Genomic DNA, 19,944 nt, shown 5'->3' on the forward strand with positions numbered 1-19,944 from the left:
TTATATATGTATATATATATATAAATGCCATGAAAACGTGGACTTAATAGAATATTTTTTATCCAGTTCCAGTCCCCAAAAACCTGGATCTTTTAAAGATTATTTTTTATCCAATTCCAATCCCCAAAAGGAATGTCTTCTTAAGATTTTTTTTTATCCAATTCCAATCCCCAAAACGTGGATATTTTAAAGAAAATTTTTAATCACCTTCCAAAAATGTGATTTTTTTTAAAGAATAATTGAAAAAACGCTGATCTTTTGAAGAATGTTAAATCATATTTTTATCCGGCAACATTCCCAAAAGGTGGATAAATAAAAAAAAATAAATATATATCATCCAACAACTGTCCCCAAAAGGTGGATCTTTTAAGGTATATTTTTTCCAACTTCTGTCCCCAAAACCTGAATTTTTTAAAGAGTATTTTTTCGTCGGTCAAAACGTGGATTTTTTTAAGGAAAATTTTTTTCTAGCCAGCAGCAGTGCCCAAAAGCTGGATTTTTCTAATTTCTTATTTTGCACATTCCCAAAATTGTTGGAGTGCTGTTCTGTTCACACACACTTAGAAAATAAATAAAAATGTAATCCTAAAAATATGCCATCTATAAAATACCAAGCTAATTATTTTTGTGTTATTTTTCTTAATTTAATATTAATTTTTTTTTCGTTTGTTTTAGGATTCAGCCAGGTGCAATTTATTAGTAGAAGGTATATCAAGAAGAAGAAGAATAGGAAAAACAATTACGAAAAAAAAAATAAAACAACAACAGTCTAACTTTGGAGGCTACAAAATAATTTTGTTTTGGCTGGCAGTGGGGCTTAGTTTGAGTGTTGTGGGTTAAGGAGCTTTAGTATTTGTGTTGTTTTGGTTACAGCTTTTAACTTAACAGGGAAGGAGCTAAATCCATATTAATTAAGAAAAAAAACAAAAAAACAATGGATGTTGCGAAAACAACAACAAAAACAAATACTTACTTGTTGGATGCCGGAACATTTGTCAGACTTAATAAATTATTGCGCACAGAACGTAAACTTGCTAAAATTTGGGCAAATGGTGTCACAATGAGGTCCTCGCCATGGCTACAAAGAAGACAGAGAAAACATGCATTGGGTTAATTAAAAATTGTTTTCGAAAGGGAATTTGAGTGTTTACTACTAGACTTATCTTAATAACAATTAATTAAATTTGAAAATATAATAAAAACAAAAAAAAAAAAATATTTACTACAAAATAAATTATACTATAAATAACTATGTTGGTATTTTAATTAAATTGTTTTTAAACAATAATACCACAACAGTAGCATAAATGGCATCTAATTAAATTGGTTCTGATTTTATGTTGTTTCTATAATCATTTATCATATTGAAAAACTAATAATAAAAAGAGCTTCATATAATTAGGTTTGTGCGTATTTTAATTAATAATTTTTTTCTTCCACAACAATGAACAATATTCATAATACAATTGGATTAAAAACAATTACACAAACATTATCAGTTTCATCATTAAAAAAATCATTATCATCTTCATCATCATTTTCATTACTGGCATTATTTTTTGTAATCATCATTATTATCTTTGTTATTAACAATAAACACAAATGTTTCAGTTTATTATTAATAATAATCAACATTATTATCATGCTCTTGAAAAGTAGTTCGAATCACTACTAAGTGATAAAATGCTACTGTGAACGGTTTCGGTTTTCAAAAAAAAAAAAAAAAAAAAAAAAAACAAATTAATAGGCATTAATTTAAAAAAAATAACAAGAAATATTTGAGAAATATCTACAAGAAAAATTCGAGGAACGCCCACCCACTCATTTTTGTCATGTTAGTAATTTGTTTAATATTTTATTATTGGAAATTCGGTTCAAAGTAAAAAGCGTGTTGAATAGTATTTTCTGTGAATAGACTTTACATACAATGTGCTTCTATAATCCTTGGGATAGAATGTATGATAAACTAGCTTTAATATATCACACCACTATAGAGGGGACAACGGAATTATTTTTAACGAATATTTTTCAACCAATCAAAGACCAATAAACGTGGATTTTTTAAAGAATATTTTTCAACCAAACAAAGACCAACAAACGTGGATTTTTTAAAGAATATTTTTCAACCAAACAAAGACCAATAAACGTGGATTTTTTAAAGAATATTTTTCAACCAAACAAAGACCAATAAACGTGGATTTTTTAAAGAATATTTTTCAACCAAACAAAGACCAACAAACGTGGATATTTTAAAGAATATTTTTCAACCAAACAAAGACCAGCAAACGTGGATTTTTTAAAGAATATTTTTCAACCAAACAAAGACCAACAAACGGGGATTTTTTAAAGCATATTTTTCAACCAAACAAAGACCAGCAAACGTGGATTTTTTAAAGAATATTTTTCAACCAAACAAAGACCAACAAACGGGGATTTTTTAAAGCATATTTTTCAACCAAACAAAGACCAGCAAACGTGGATTTTTTAAAGAATATTTTTCAACCAAACAAAGACCAATAAATGGGGATTTTTTAAAGAATATTTTTAAACCAAACAAAGACCAATAAATGGGGATTTTTTAAAGAATATTTTTCAACCAAACAAAGACCAATAAATGGGGATTTTTTAAACAATATTTTTCAACTAAACAAAGACCAACAAACGTGGATTTTTTAAAGAATATTTTTCAACCAAACAAAGACCAACAAACGTGGATTTTTTAAAGAATATTTTTCAACCAAACAAAGACCAACAAATGTGGATTTTTTAAAGAATATTTTTCAACCAAACAAAGACCAACAAACGTGGATTTTTTAAAGAATATTTTTCAACCAAACAAAGACCAACAAACGTGGATTTTTTAAAGAATATTTTTCAACCAAACAAAGACCAACAAACGTGGATTTTTTAAAGAATATTTTTCAACCAAACAAAGACCAACAAACGTGGATTTTTTAAAAAAATATTTTTCAAACAAACAAAGACCAATAAACGTGGATTTTTTAAAGAATATTTTTCAACCAACCAAAAAACAATAAACGTGGATTTTTTAAAGAATCTTTTTCAACCAAACAAAGACCAATAAACGTGGATTTTTTAAAAAATATTTTTCAACCAAACAAACACCAATAAACGTGGATTTTTTAAAAAATATTTTTCAAACAAACAAAGACCAATAAACGTGGATTTTTTAAAAAATATTTTTCAACCAAACAAAGACCAATAAACGTGGATATTTTAAAGAATATTTTTCAACCAAACAAAGACCAACAAACGTGGATTTTTTAAAGAATATTTTTCAACCAAACAAAGACCAATAAACGTGGATTTTTTAAAGAATATTTTTCAACCAAACAAAGACCAATAAACGTGGATTTTTTAAAGAATATTTTTCAACCAAACAAAGACCAATAAACGTGGATTTTTTAAAGAATATTTTTCAACCAAACAAAGACCAATAAACTTGGATTTTTTAAAGAATATTTTTCAACCAAACAAAGACCAATAAACGTGGATTTTTTAAAGAATATTTTTCAACCAAACAAAGACCAATAAACGTGGATTTTTTAAAGAATATTTTTCAACCAAACAAAGACCAATAAACGTGGATTTTTTAAAGAATATTTTTCAACCAAACAAAGACCAATAAACGTGGATTTTTTAAAGAATATTTTTCAACCAAACAAAGACCAATAAACGTGGATTTTTTAAAGAATATTTTTCAACCAAACAAAGACCAATAAACGTGGATTTTTTAAAGAATATTTTTCAACCAAACAAAGACCAATAAACGTGGATTTTTTAAAGAATATTTTTCAACCAAACAAAGACCAATAAACGTGGATTTTTTAAAGAATATTTTTCAACCAAACAAAGACCAATAAACGTGGATTTTTTAAAGAATATTTTTCAACCAAACAAAGACCAATAAACGTGGATTTTTTAAAGAATATTTTTCAACCAAACAAAGACCAATAAACGTGGATTTTTTAAAGAATATTTTTCAACCAAACAAAGACCAATAAACGTGGATTTTTTAAAGAATATTTTTCAACCAAACAAAGACCAATAAACGTGGATTTTTTAAAGAATATTTTTCAACCAAACAAAGACCAATAAACGTGGATTTTTTAAAGAATATTTTTCAACCAAACAAAGACCAATAAACGTGGATTTTTTAAAGAATATTTTTCAACCAAACAAAGACCAATAAACGTGGATTTTTTAAAGAATATTTTTCAACCAAACAAAGACCAATAAACGTGGATTTTTTAAAGAATATTTTTCAACCAAACAAAGACCAATAAACGTGGATTTTTTAAAGAATATTTTTCAACCAAACAAAGACCAATAAACGTGGATTTTTTAAAGAATATTTTTCAACCAAACAAAGACCAATAAACGTGGATTTTTTAAAGAATATTTTTCAACCAAACAAAGACCAATAAACGTGGATTTTTTAAAGAATATTTTTCAACCAAACAAAGACCAATAAACGTGGATTTTTTAAAGAATATTTTTCAACCAAACAAAGACCAATAAACGTGGATTTTTTAAAGAATATTTTTCAACCAAACAAAGACCAATAAACGTGGATTTTTTAAAGAATATTTTTCAACCAAACAAAGACCAATAAACGTGGATTTTTTAAAGAATATTTTTCAACCAAACAAAGACCAATAAACGTGGATTTTTTAAAGAATATTTTTCAACCAAACAAAGACCAATAAACGTGGATTTTTTAAAGAATATTTTTCAACCAAACAAAGACCAATAAACGTGGATTTTTTAAAGAATATTTTTCAACCAAACAAAGACCAATAAACGTGGATTTTTTAAAGAATATTTTTCAACCAAACAAAGACCAATAAACGTGGATTTTTTAAAGAATATTTTTCAACCAAACAAAGACCAATAAACGTGGATTTTTTAAAGAATATTTTTCAACCAAACAAAGACCAATAAACGTGGATTTTTTAAAGAATATTTTTCAACCAAACAAAGACCAATAAACGTGGATTTTTTAAAGAATATTTTTCAACCAAACAAAGACCAATAAACGTGGATTTTTTAAAGAATATTTTTCAACCAAACAAAGACCAATAAACGTGGATTTTTTAAAGAATATTTTTCAACCAAACAAAGACCAATAAACGTGGATTTTTTAAAGAATATTTTTCAACCAAACAAAGACCAATAAACGTGGATATTTTAAAGAATATTTTTCAACCAAACAAAGACCAACAAACGTGGATTTTTTAAAGAATATTTTTCAACCAAACAAAGACCAACAAACGTGGATTTTTTAAAGAATATTTTTCAACCAAACAAAGACCAACAAACGTGGATTTTTTAAAGAATATTTTTCAACCAAACAAAGACCAATAAACGTGGATTTTTTAAAGAATATTTTTCAACCAAACAAAGACCAATAAACGTGGATTTTTTAAAGAATATTTTTCAACCAAACAAAGACCAATAAACGTGGATTTTTTAAAGAATATTTTTCAACCAAACAAAGACCAATAAACGTGGATTTTTTAAAGAATATTTTTCAACCAAACAAAGACCAATAAACGTGGATTTTTTAAAGAATATTTTTCAACCAAACAAAGACCAATAAACGTGGATTTTTTAAAGAATATTTTTCAACCAAACAAAGACCAATAAACGTGGATTTTTTAAAGAATATTTTTCAACCAAACAAAGACCAATAAACGTGGATTTTTTAAAGAATATTTTTCAACCAAACAAAGACCAATAAACGTGGATTTTTTAAAGAATATTTTTCAACCAAACAAAGACCAATAAACGTGGATTTTTTAAAGAATATTTTTCAACCAAACAAAGACCAATAAACGTGGATTTTTTAAAGAATATTTTTCAACCAAACAAAGACCAATAAACGTGGATTTTTTAAAGAATATTTTTCAACCAAACAAAGACCAATAAACGTGGATTTTTTAAAGAATATTTTTCAACCAAACAAAGACCAATAAACGTGGATTTTTTAAAGAATATTTTTCAACCAAACAAAGACCAATAAACGTGGATTTTTTCAACCAAACAAAGACCAATAAACGTGGATTTTTTAAAGAATATTTTTCAACCAAACAAAGACCAATAAACGTGGATTTTTTCAACCAAACAAAGACCAATAAACGTGGATTTTTTAAAGAATATTTTTCAACCAAACAAAGACCAATAAACGTGGATTTTTTCAACCAAACAAAGACCAATAAACGTGGATTTTTTAAAGAATATTTTTCAACCAAACAAAGACCAATAAACGTGGATTTTTTCAACCAAACAAAGACCAATAAACGTGGATTTTTTAAAGAATATTTTTCAACCAAACAAAGACCAATAAACGTGGATTTTTTCAACCAAACAAAGACCAATAAACGTGGATTTTTTAAAGAATATTTTTCAACCAAACAAAGACCAATAAACGTGGATTTTTTAAAGAATATTTTTCAACCAAACAAAGACCAATAAACGTGGATTTTTTAAAGAATATTTTTCAACCAAACAAAGACCAATAAACGTGGATTTTTTAAAGAATATTTTTCAACCAAACAAAGACCAATAAACGTGGATTTTTTAAAGAATATTTTTCAACCAAACAAAGACCAATAAACGTGGATTTTTTAAAGAATATTTTTCAACCAAACAAAGACCAATAAACGTGGATTTTTTAAAGAATATTTTTCAACCAAACAAAGACCAATAAACGTGGATTTTTTAAAGAATATTTTTCAACCAAACAAAGACCAATAAACGTGGATTTTTTAAAGAATATTTTTCAACCAAACAAAGACCAATAAACGTGGATTTTTTAAAGAATATTTTTCAACCAAACAAAGACCAACAAACGTGGATTTTTTAAAGAATATTTTTCAACCAAACAAAGACCAACAAACGTGGATTTTTTAAAGAATATTTTTCAACCAAACAAAGACCAATAAACGTGGATTTTTTAAAGAATATTTTTCAACCAAACAAAGACCAATAAACGTGGATTTTTTAAAGAATATTTTTCAACCAAACAAAGACCAATAAACGTGGATTTTTTAAAGAATATTTTTCAACCAAACAAAGACCAATAAACGTGGATTTTTTAAAGAATATTTTTCAACCAAACAAAGACCAATAAACGTGGATTTTTTAAAGAATATTTTTCAACCAAACAAAGACCAATAAACGTGGATTTTTTAAAGAATATTTTTCAACCAAACAAAGACCAATAAACCTGGATTTTTTAAAGAATATTTTTCAACCAAACAAAGACCAATAAACGTGGATTTTTTAAAGAATATTTTTCAACCAAACAAAGACCAATAAACGTGGATTTTTTAAAGAATATTTTTCAACCAAACAAAGACCAATAAACGTGGATTTTTTAAAGAATATTTTTCAACCAAACAAAGACCAATAAACGTGGATTTTTTAAAGAATATTTTTCAACCAAACAAAGACCAATAAACGTGGATTTTTTAAAGAATATTTTTCAACCAAACAAAGACCAATAAACGTGGATTTTTTAAAGAATATTTTTCAACCAAACAAAGACCAATAAACGTGGATTTTTTAAAGAATATTTTTCAACCAAACAAAGACCAATAAACGTGGATTTTTTAAAGAATATTTTTCAACCAAACAAAGACCAATAAACGTGGATTTTTTAAAGAATATTTTTCAACCAAACAAAGACCAATAAACGTGGATTTTTTAAAGAATATTTTTCAACCAAACAAAGACCAATAAACGTGGATTTTTTAAAGAATATTTTTCAACCAAACAAAGACCAATAAACGTGGATTTTTTAAAGAATATTTTTCAACCAAACAAAGACCAATAAACGTGGATTTTTTAAAGAATATTTTTCAACCAAACAAAGACCAATAAACGTGGATTTTTTAAAGAATATTTTTCAACCAAACAAAGACCAATAAACGTGGATTTTTTAAAGAATATTTTTCAACCAAACAAAGACCAATAAACGTGGATTTTTTAAAGAATATTTTTCAACCAAACAAAGACCAATAAACGTGGATTTTTTAAAGAATATTTTTCAACCAAACAAAGACCAATAAACGTGGATTTTTTAAAGAATATTTTTCAACCAAACAAAGACCAATAAACGTGGATTTTTTAAAGAATATTTTTCAAATAAACAAAGACCAATAAACGTGGATTTTTTAAAGAATATTTTTCAACCAAACAAAGACCAATAAACGTGGATTTTTTAAAGAATATTTTTCAACCAAACAAAGACCAATAAACGTGGATTTTTTAAAGAATATTTTTCAACCAAACAAAGACCAATAAACGTGGATTTTTTAAAGAATATTTTTCAACCAAACAAAGACCAATAAACGTGGATTTTTTAAAGAATATTTTTCAACCAAACAAAGACCAATAAACGTGGATTTTTTAAAGAATATTTTTCAACCAAACAAAGACCAATAAACGTGGATTTTTTAAAGAATATTTTTCAACCAAACAAAGACCAATAAACGTGGATTTTTTAAAGAATATTTTTCAACCAAACAAAGACCAATAAACGTGGATTTTTTAAAGAATATTTTTCAACCAAACAAAGACCAATAAACGTGGATTTTTTAAAGAATATTTTTCAACCAAACAAAGACCAATAAACGTGGATTTTTTAAAGAATATTTTTCAACCAAACAAAGACCAATAAACGTGGATTTTTTAAAGAATATTTTTCAACCAAACAAAGACCAATAAACGTGGATTTTTTAAAGAATATTTTTCAACCAAACAAAGACCAATAAACGTGGATTTTTTAAAGAATATTTTTCAACCAAACAAAGACCAATAAACGTGGATTTTTTAAAGAATATTTTTCAACCAAACAAAGACCAATAAACGTGGATTTTTTAAAGAATATTTTTCAACCAAACAAAGACCAATAAACGTGGATTTTTTAAAGAATATTTTTCAACCAAACAAAGACCAATAAACGTGGATTTTTTAAAGAATATTTTTCAACCAAACAAAGACCAATAAACGTGGATTTTTTAAAGAATATTTTTCAACCAAACAAAGACCAATAAACGTGGATTTTTTAAAGAATATTTTTCAACCAAACAAAGACCAATAAACGTGGATTTTTTAAAGAATATTTTTCAACCAAACAAAGACCAATAAACGTGGATTTTTTAAAGAATATTTTTCAACCAAACAAAGACCAATAAACGTGGATTTTTTAAAGAATATTTTTCAACCAAACAAAGACCAATAAACGTGGATTTTTTAAAGAATATTTTTCAACCAAACAAAGACCAATAAACGTGGATTTTTTAAAGAATATTTTTCAACCAAACAAAGACCAATAAACGTGGATTTTTTAAAGAATATTTTTCAACCAAACAAAGACCAATAAACGTGGATTTTTTAAAGAATATTTTTCAACCAAACAAAGACCAATAAACGTGGATTTTTTAAAGAATATTTTTCAACCAAACAAAGACCAATAAACGTGGATTTTTTAAAGAATATTTTTCAACCAAACAAAGACCAATAAACGTGGATTTTTTAAAGAATATTTTTCAACCAAACAAAGACCAATAAACGTGGATTTTTTAAAGAATATTTTTCAACCAAACAAAGACCAATAAACGTGGATTTTTTAAAGAATATTTTTCAACCAAACAAAGACCAATAAACGTGGATTTTTTAAAGAATATTTTTCAACCAAACAAAGACCAATAAACGTGGATTTTTTAAAGAATATTTTTCAACCAAACAAAGACCAATAAACGTGGATTTTTTAAAGAATATTTTTCAACCAAACAAAGACCAATAAACGTGGATTTTTTAAAGAATATTTTTCAACCAAACAAAGACCAATAAACGTGGATTTTTTAAAGAATATTTTTCAACCAAACAAAGACCAATAAACGTGGATTTTTTAAAGAATATTTTTCAACCAAACAAAGACCAATAAACGTGGATTTTTTAAAGAATATTTTTCAACCAAACAAAGACCAATAAACGTGGATTTTTTAAAGAATATTTTTCAACCAAACAAAGACCAATAAACGTGGATTTTTTAAAGAATATTTTTCAACCAAACAAAGACCAATAAACGTGGATTTTTTAAAGAATATTTTTCAACCAAACAAAGACCAATAAACGTGGATTTTTTAAAGAATATTTTTCAACCAAACAAAGACCAATAAACGTGGATTTTTTAAAGAATATTTTTCAACCAAACAAAGACCAATAAACGTGGATTTTTTAAAGAATATTTTTCAACCAAACAAAGACCAATAAACGTGGATTTTTTAAAGAATATTTTTCAACCAAACAAAGACCAATAAACGTGGATTTTTTAAAGAATATTTTTCAACCAAACAAAGACCAATAAACGTGGATTTTTTAAAGAATATTTTTCAACCAAACAAAGACCAATAAACGTGGATTTTTTAAAGAATATTTTTCAACCAAACAAAGACCAATAAACGTGGATTTTTTAAAGAATATTTTTCAACCAAACAAAGACCAATAAACGTGGATTTTTTAAAGAATATTTTTCAACCAAACAAAGACCAATAAACGTGGATTTTTTAAAGAATATTTTTCAACCAAACAAAGACCAATAAACGTGGATTTTTTAAAGAATATTTTTCAACCAAACAAAGACCAATAAACGTGGATTTTTTAAAGAATATTTTTCAACCAAACAAAGACCAATAAACGTGGATTTTTTAAAGAATATTTTTCAACCAAACAAAGACCAATAAACGTGGATTTTTTAAAGAATATTTTTCAACCAAACAAAGACCAATAAACGTGGATTTTTTAAAGAATATTTTTCAACCAAACAAAGACCAATAAACGTGGATTTTTTAAAGAATATTTTTCAACCAAACAAAGACCAATAAACGTGGATTTTTTAAAGAATATTTTTCAACCAAACAAAGACCAATAAACGTGGATTTTTTAAAGAATATTTTTCAACCAAACAAAGACCAATAAACGTGGATTTTTTAAAGAATATTTTTCAACCAAACAAAGACCAGCGTAAATTTTTGATTTTTTTTAATATTAATTTTTGAAAATAATTTTTTTAATTTTAGTTTTTGAAAATTATTTTGTTTAATATTAATTTTTGAAAATTAGTTTTTAATTTTAATTTTAAAAATTATTTTTTTAATATTAATTTTTGAAAATTATTTTTTGAATTTTAATTTTTGAAAATTATTTTTTGAATTTTAATTTTTGAAAATTATTTTTTTTTTAATATTTTGAAAAATTAATATTAAAAAAATATAGTTCAAAATATTTTTTTAATATTAATTTTTCAAAATTACTTTTGTAATATTAAGTTTTGAAAAATATTTTTTCAATATTATTTTTTATCATTAATTCTGGAAAACTATTTTCCAATGTAGATTTCCAATGATAATATTAAGTCAGTTTGTTTTTTATGTGATGAAGGATATATGGAGCAATTAATTGATTCACAACAATTCTCACTTTTGCCAAATATTCTGTGAAACCCTTCCTAGGTGTCATTCCCTGTTTTCGTTTTCTTTATATGCGAACAATGACCTCACTTTTATTCCCCCACTTACAGAAGAAAACAAAGAAATTCCTTCGATCTGAGATGACAATCTTATGGTTTTGAGTGTTAAATTGAATTGAGGATGCACACACAGAGCGAAGAATTTAAATTATTTAATAAATAAAATGGAATGCATGTTCATAAAAAAATGCAAAATACGATGCGATAAAGGGCATTACTTTGTGAAATTATTGAAATGTTTATTACTGTTGTATGTGGGTTAATGTGACTGACTGTGTGCCAATTTATTCCTTTAGTTCCACGTGTGAACAAAGAAATGTTGTTGACGCTTAAACTTAATAAACAATAACAATATAAACAGTGTAGGGTATAAGCACTTTTTTTTAACAAAAATATATATTTTGAGTTCTTTTTTTTCTTCATTAATGTTGACCTTTAATGTCCAATTTATGATTTGTTTTAAGGAAATGAAAACCATTCAACAACTTAAGAAATGGGTGTGGAACAAAACAAAAACGCCGAAGAAAAAGAAAATAAATTGCAAAAAAAAATTGCCAAAAGAAAATTCAAGAATCTTGACCTCAAATACTTTCATAAAATAACAATGATAGGCATGGCAAAAAAATTCCAAGGAAATATTGTTTGAAAATCTAGAATAAATATTAAAAATAACAATTTAAATGCTATAACATGTGACGTAGTAATGTGTGAAAAAGGTTTTTTTCTACAAAGTGTGTTAATTTAATTTAAATAAAACAAAGGAAAGTCTCACACAAAAGTTTTATTTTAAATAAAATTATGAGAAACATATAAACTTATTTTTGGATGTTATAAAACAACAAAAATGTACATATTTAAATTGTCATGGCTATCGTTTTTAATTCTGTGACGTCAAAATATTCCCTATAAAATTTATGGGTGGCTGAATATATTTTCAAAATTTTTGTATACGTAGCTTTGCTTTCATTTGTTAAAGAAATCATGTGCTAAAATATTTCACCACTTGTGTTGTGAGTTAGCTGTTCGTATAAAACCCCCCTAATTTAGAGATGTTTGAGTGTCGCATGAGCATTAATGTGTTTTCAACAAAAAACACATTCACATGCCTGTGATGATTGTTAATTATATCTAGTTATCATATGATTTGTCAACTATTGGCACAACATTGTCATAGAAAAACAAATAGCAAAGGGAAGATATGCAATAATGGCTATTGCATCTATAAGCATGTATATATGTGGGCTGGCTCAACAATATTTTCAAAATATGTATGTATGTTTTTATACCCTCAGCCTTTAGGCTAAAGAGGGTATTTACACTTTGATACGACCAAAAATGTGCCTCATCGAAATAATGGTTTTAGACCCCAAGTATGTTTGTACGATATCCGTTTCAGATAATTTTGAGTAGATCTAGCAATGTCCGTCCGTCTGTCTGTCTGTCTGTCCGTCTGTCTGTCTGTCTGGCTGGCTGGTGCGCACGATAACTCTCGAACGGATCAATCGATTCGGTTCAAATTTTGGGTATCGAAATATTTTGTCCAGATTCGATTTAAGTTCGAAGATGGGCCATATAGGTCCACTCCTTCAGGTACCTCCCCCACAAATGTTCAAAAATTGTCGGAAAACTTGTGCGCACGATAACTCTTTTAGGGAATAACTGATTTAGTCCATACTTTGCACATCGTGTAATTTCTACCAAACGTAGATGAGGATCCAATATGGACTTAATCGGTCCACTCCTTCGGGTACCTCCCACACAAAATTTTGGAAAAGTTCAGTTTAGGACCTGGTCTCGAATCGCTTTGATTTTTGTTTAAGCAAGTTGTATTTGCTGTCCTCTATATGTCGCTGTAAGTTTCATTAGGGGCAAGTCCATACTTCCTGAGAAAATAGCCTGAAAGTTACAAAAAACCCTATGACACCGTGTATAGTGGTTGGAGCGCAAGATAACTCTAGAACGGATCTGCCGATTCGGTCCAAAATTTGGCTTTCGTAATATTTTGCCCAAACTTAGTTCAAGTTCAAATATGGATTATATCGGTCCACTCCTTCCGGTACCTCCCCCACAAAAGTTCGAAAATGGTCGGAAAATTTTTGCGTACGATAACTCTTGAAGGGAGTAACCGATTTGATCCATACGTTGCACATTATGAAATTTCTACCAGACTTAGATGAGGTTCCAATATGGACTCAATCGGTAAACTCCTTCGAGTACCTCCCACACAAAATTTCGGAAAAGTTCAGTTTAGGACCTGCTCTCGAATCGCCTTGGTTTTTGTTGTAACATCTTGTATACACTGTCCCCTATACGAAGGTACAAGTTTCCTCAGGGGCAAGTCCATACTTCCTGAAAAAATAGCCTGAAAGTTGAAAAACAAACCCTATGACACCATGTTTATGGGTGGAAGCGCAAGATACATAATTCTCGAACGGATATGCCGATTCCGGCCATAATTTGGCCTTCGTAATATTGTTTCCAAACTTAGTTTAAGTTCGTAGATAAGCCATATCGGTCCACTCCTTCAGGTACCTACCCCACAAAAGTTCAAAAATATTCGGAGTGACCGATTTGGTCCATATTTTACACATTCTCATAATATCTACCCGATATAGATCAGGTTCGAATATGGACTATATTTGTACCTCCCACACAAAATTTTGGATAAGTTCACTGTAAGACCTGCTATTGAATCACTTTGATTTTTGTTGAAGCAACTTACATTCGCTGCCTCAATTACGATGGTAATAGTTGTTTCAGGGGCAAGTCCATACTTCTCGAGAAAACAGCCCGAAGGGTGTAAAAACCCCCTATGCCACCCCCATGGTCTATGTCGGTCCATTCCTTTAAGTACCTGTTCCGCAAAATTTTTGAACTTTAATCCAAATCAACATTTTTGTCGGTTCATACGAAGAAAAATTGTGAAACACCCTAAATACATAGGTATTTCGTGAAAAAAGTGTTACAATTAGCACAGGCTGAGGGTATATTTCTGTCGGCAAAGCCGACTGATACTTTTTTACTTGTTGTAATATATATTTTTTAAAATTTATATTACGAGAAGCATAATTATGTTTAAAAAATATTTTTCCATCATCCATAGTTATTGTTTTTTTAATAATATTTTTCCATCACCCAAATACCAATAAACTGGATTTTTCAATAAAATTTTTTAACCACCTAATACCTTGGATTTTAAAAAAAATATTTCTCAAACACCCCAAAACCAATAAATGGGGATTTAAAAAAAAATGTTTCTAGCGTCCCAAAACAACAATAAATGGGATTTTTTTAAATAATTTCCAAACACCCAAAGACCAATAAACGTGGATTTTTTAAATAATATTTTTCAAACAGCCAAAGACCAATAAACGTGGATTTTTTAAATAATATTTTTCAACAACACAAAGAGCAATAAATGTGGATTTTTTAAATAATATTTTTCAAACAGCCAAAGACCAATAAACGTGAATTTTTTAAATAATATTTTTCAAACAACCAAAGACCAATAAATGTGGATTTTTTAAATAATATTTTTCAACAACACAAAGAGCAATAAATGTGGATTTTTTAAATAATATTTTTCAAACAGCCAAAGACCAATAAACGTGGATTTTTTAAATAATATTTTTCAAACAGCCAAAGACCAATAAACGTGAATTTTTTAAATAATATTTTTCAAACAGCCAAAGACCAATAAACGTGGATTTTTTAAATAATATTTTTCAACAACACAAAGACCAATAAACGTGGACTTTTTAAATAATATTTTTCAACAACACAAAGACCAATAAACGTGGATTTTTTAAACAATATTTTTCAACCACCCAAAGCCTAAATGACGATTTTTTTAATAATATATTTGAACCGCACAATGACCAGTAAATTGGTTTTTTAAAAATAAAGTATTCAACCACTTAAAGGAGAATAAACGAGGATTTTTTAAAAACTTCTTTTCAACATTGAATTTTTTAAAAATATTAAAAAATATTTTCAATTTAAATTTTTTAAAAATATAAAACGATAATAATTTTGTTAAAAATAACTTTTTTATCAGTTATTGTTTTAAATTTACTTTTTGACAATTCATTTTCTCATAATTAATTTTTGAAAATTATTTTCTCTTTAAAAATATGTTTCAATGTTAATTTTTAAAATTAATTTTTTTCAAATTGAATTTTTTACAGTAATGATGAACAATTTTGATATTCCTAGGAAAACATGATGTAGATATATTTGTTAAGGCGTAGTCAGATATTTATATAATTTAAAATTTCCTCCAAAATGTAGGCTCATAATTTTTATTCTCAGACAACTTGTCTGAAAATATTTCTTTGGACTATTGTACGTTTCGAAAAACTCTGCCTTACGACGAAACTTCTGTCAATCTGTTATGGGCGACTTGATAGGACAATAATCGTGAATATTATAAAATTATTAGGTGGCTCCAGGACACAACATTTTTAAACATATCTTGAAAATTGGTTTTATTCTCTATTGTAATTTATTTAAATTGATACTTCTAACCGAACTCTTTAAAACTGATACTCCATCTGCGCTATAACTTAAAAAATATGTATTTCGGTGAATTATTGAAATGTTACACCTAAATGTATGCTTATATTTATTGATCTCAGACAACTTATTCAATAAAAATTTTCAATGTGGAACATAGATGGTGTTAAGACATGAATTTAAGGATTGAAGTATAGGTGGTGTTGAAGCATGTATTTGTCTATAACCCGTTTTTAACTATTCTATGTTTCCAGAACTTACTTAAAAAAACTTTAGCCAAACTCTAATAAATGTAACCCAAAGAAAAAATTGGAACTCTTGCCCCCTAATGTTTTTCCATTTGATCCAAAAACCTTATATATGAAATTTTATTGTCAAAAGTACATTTTAACGAAAATTCTCTAAAAGCCGCATTTATGGTTCAATCGATGAAATTCCTTTCCAGGTCATTGTGAAAATCGGATCAGATTTCGATATAGCTATATAGGGACAAAATATTTAAAATCGGCTTATAGGAGCTATATCAAAAGCCTATCCGTTTTTCACAATTTTTGTTAGGATTCGTTTCGTTTTATTTAAAGGATGCCATAAATAATTTTATTTTTTTCTTATTTTTTATATTTATGGCAATTTTATAAAAAGTCTTTCTTTTGATTTTTAGTTTCCAATAATAATTTACAATTTGAAACATAGATGGTGTTAAAGTTTGCATTTGAGGATTGAGGCATAGGTGGTGTTGAAGCATGTATTTTACTATAAACATATTTTGAAATACATATTTTATGTTTCTAGACTGTAGTAAAAAAAACTTTGTCCCATCTCTAATTTCCAGTCAATATATTTATATACGATAATTTCTTGAAAATTCGATTCCTTTACTAATGTCACCATAAAAATTTATATTTTTAACAGAAAACCTCAAAACTTAATATTTTAAGAAAGTCATAAATTATTTCCAACACTTTTATTGAATATTTTTTTTACTTTTACGTTTCAACTGTGTCATTTGCCAAAGTCAAATGAGATGACACATTATTCTATAGCTTTAAATTATTGAAAATCCATTAGATCTTCTTCTCCGAAATTTATATTGCATAATAAAAAACTCATGTGTGTTGCCTTTATGATCTTAGCGATCATTTATGATAAAATAAAAAAATATTATTGACAAATTTATTTAAAAAAAAATATTCAAAAGCAGTTGTCATAAAACAAATAATTTGCATTGCATCTGTCAAAGAATGAAATGTACAGCAGCAAATGTTGAAATCATAAAAATAAATGAAAAAAAATAACTATTTAATTTTTTTATATGCAAATAATGAAGGCTCATTAAGTTCATAAATGTGAAAAACAAAGTTGCAATTTTTAATGTTGCTGAAAGATGTTCGTGGGACAAAAATAGTTCTTCAATTGTTGCTTCATTGTACACGAAAAGCGTTCCCGTTCACCAACAAGCAACAGTATTTTTGTTCATCCTACATATAGTCTACCGTCAAGCTTGATTTAAGCCTGAAAGAGATATAATATACAAAGTGTGGAACAAATCTGTCAGTTAATTCAGGTGGTGTGGATTTCCTCAAGAGCGGTCTTCTCACTTAAGCTGAATTTATTTTTAAATATCTGCGGGAGGTACCCAAAAAGAGTGGGTGCCTTTTTCGATGTTCAACTCTTCGAGATTTATTGGCGTACCAGCCATCCCGGCTGACAGACGTGGCTAAATCGAAAACAAATGGTCTAAAGCGGGTTAAGTTCAAATATATTGCTAAGGAATTAGGTTGAACTTAATTCCGCATAAAGGTTGTTTTATTTTCCAATAGAATTTGTGAAAATTAACTTTACTTCACTTATTTACACAAGACTATATTTCATTACAAAGCACACAGCTTAACAGTACTAAAAACTCAGCTTTATTTTACTTACAGTACATTTACTGTGGATTTAAGTTATAATTTTCATACAATATATCAAGCTTTTTGTAGAAAATTAACTTATGTTGAAACTGAGGTATGGGGTATTGTAACTCGCGATCAGTTTTACTATACCATAACTATTGACCGCATTTCGGCAAAATAAAATGTTTTAGCCCGATTCACCGAGGGGTTTCTTTAAATAATAATTTGAGCGGAAGCTGTGGTCGTACTAATGTAAAAAAATCGAAAAAAATCGTTGAAATAAACGAGTTTCATTATGTTATTTTCCAATTAGTGGTTTTACAACACAATGTAGAGCTTAATGCTCAAAGGAGAAGTTAAAGAGCACACTTCGGAGTTAAAGTTTCTAATGTATGATTTTTTAATATATCCACTGTATCTACCTCAAACGGATGCTGACATTTTGAAACCTGAAAAATGGGGTTTTGTGAATTTTTGCTCTAATCGGGACGCGCAGCTGGATATCCCTAAAAGCTTATTATTGGATTGTAGTATTCGCGATTCCGCATTTTTTAATGTATAACATGAGGATGTAGCCCTCACAGGATCACAGTAATCTGCGCACAAACACGAAATTTTTGTGCGTAAATTTTTCTCAAAAACCTATTTTTTTGGTTTAAAATTTACAAACGTCATTCGATTTCCGTGGAAACCCGCGTAAATTTAGTTTTTTTACGTTCTGAATCTAACAAGCCACGACGCGTGAAAATCCACCCACTGGATCGGCGGATATGATACCCCTCAAATTTCGAAAATTTGCAAAAAATTATTTTGAAAATATCGCATATTAAAACGCGTTTTGGATGTGTCAGTTCTACTTAAATAAATAGATCGATACGTGTGTTTAAACTGCGCGAAAACAAATATTTAAAAACTCTCGTAAATCCAGAGATATAATAGATTTTTTCTAAAAATTGAGTGCGATGCTACATCCACGGTTCTTGATGGATCGCATTGAAACGGCATAGAAGGATGTATTTTTTAATGGTGATTATTGAAATCGGATGCGCATAAAATGTAAATGAACTTCGCGGAAATTATGACCATTTTACTGTATTTTGCACCCTTAAATGCAGCAGATGCTACATCGTGGCCGCCAAATAGAATTTGACAAACTGTACATCAAATAAAAGGGATTGATTCGCTGTGTTGGAAAATCGGATGCGCATCATGTCATTTTCATAATTACGCGGTTTATATGCATCTCAAATGTTGTAATATTCAATATAACATTATTTTAACGTTATGCCACAATTGGAATTCCTTGTGATTTAATATAAGGTTCTAATAATATTATCCAATAGGAAAACTATAAGCGAAAAATTTGTTACAACGGAATATCATCATTATTGCGTGAAATTTTGACGAAAATGCCGAAGAACTCAAACATTTTTTCTCCAACTTTTCCTATGAAACCATAAAAAAATAAAATTAGAATAATATGATTTTAATTTTTTCGTAATATTTTCTTCGTATTTTTGCAAATAACATGAATACTATAGCTCCAACCTTCACAACTTAGGTTTCATTTTATTCCTCAAAATGTCTGGATGCTGTTATAATTTTTTTATATATTTTTCGTAACTATGAGCGATATTGTTTCAAAAATATGTTTGTAAATACGTGAAATTATTTAACAAATTTGATTTTTCGCGAATCCATTGAGACTTCGCGATTATTTTTTGCATCACCGCAAAGGTTACGAATTCAGTTAACGATAATAGGATATAACAGCTAACTATATTAAGCCGCGATTTTTTTAGAATTTTTTCTAATTATCATAATTAAAACGGTCATATCTTTTGCGCGCAACGATCAAAGTTAGTAACGAAAACAGATTTGGAATGCTGATTTTTTTCTTAATCTATGTACCAAAAATCATTGATGTAGTATCAAAAATTTTTTTTGATTTTTTTGAAATGGAAAAGAGAATTT

At 27.8% G+C, this 19,944-nt stretch overlaps 1 protein-coding gene across 39 annotated transcripts in view; it reads right to left on the reverse strand.

Moving 5' to 3' along the window:
• dnc (phosphodiesterase dunce) overlaps positions 1-19,944 on the reverse strand; it is a 1,334,769-nt gene that overhangs the window by 25,572 nt on the left and 1,289,253 nt on the right. For all 39 annotated transcript variants that reach the window (XM_073977500.1, XM_073977499.1, XM_073977474.1 and 36 more), the window contains one exon: positions 974-1,078. In XM_073977500.1, the coding sequence (XP_073833601.1) occupies positions 974-1,078 (105 nt within the window). The remainder of the gene's footprint in view (positions 1-973; positions 1,079-19,944) is intronic.

Source organism: Musca autumnalis, unplaced genomic scaffold (genome assembly GCF_047663935.1).
Source record: "Musca autumnalis isolate F117 unplaced genomic scaffold, ASM4766393v1 scaffold_3, whole genome shotgun sequence".
NCBI lineage: Eukaryota > Metazoa > Arthropoda > Insecta > Diptera > Muscidae > Musca > Musca autumnalis.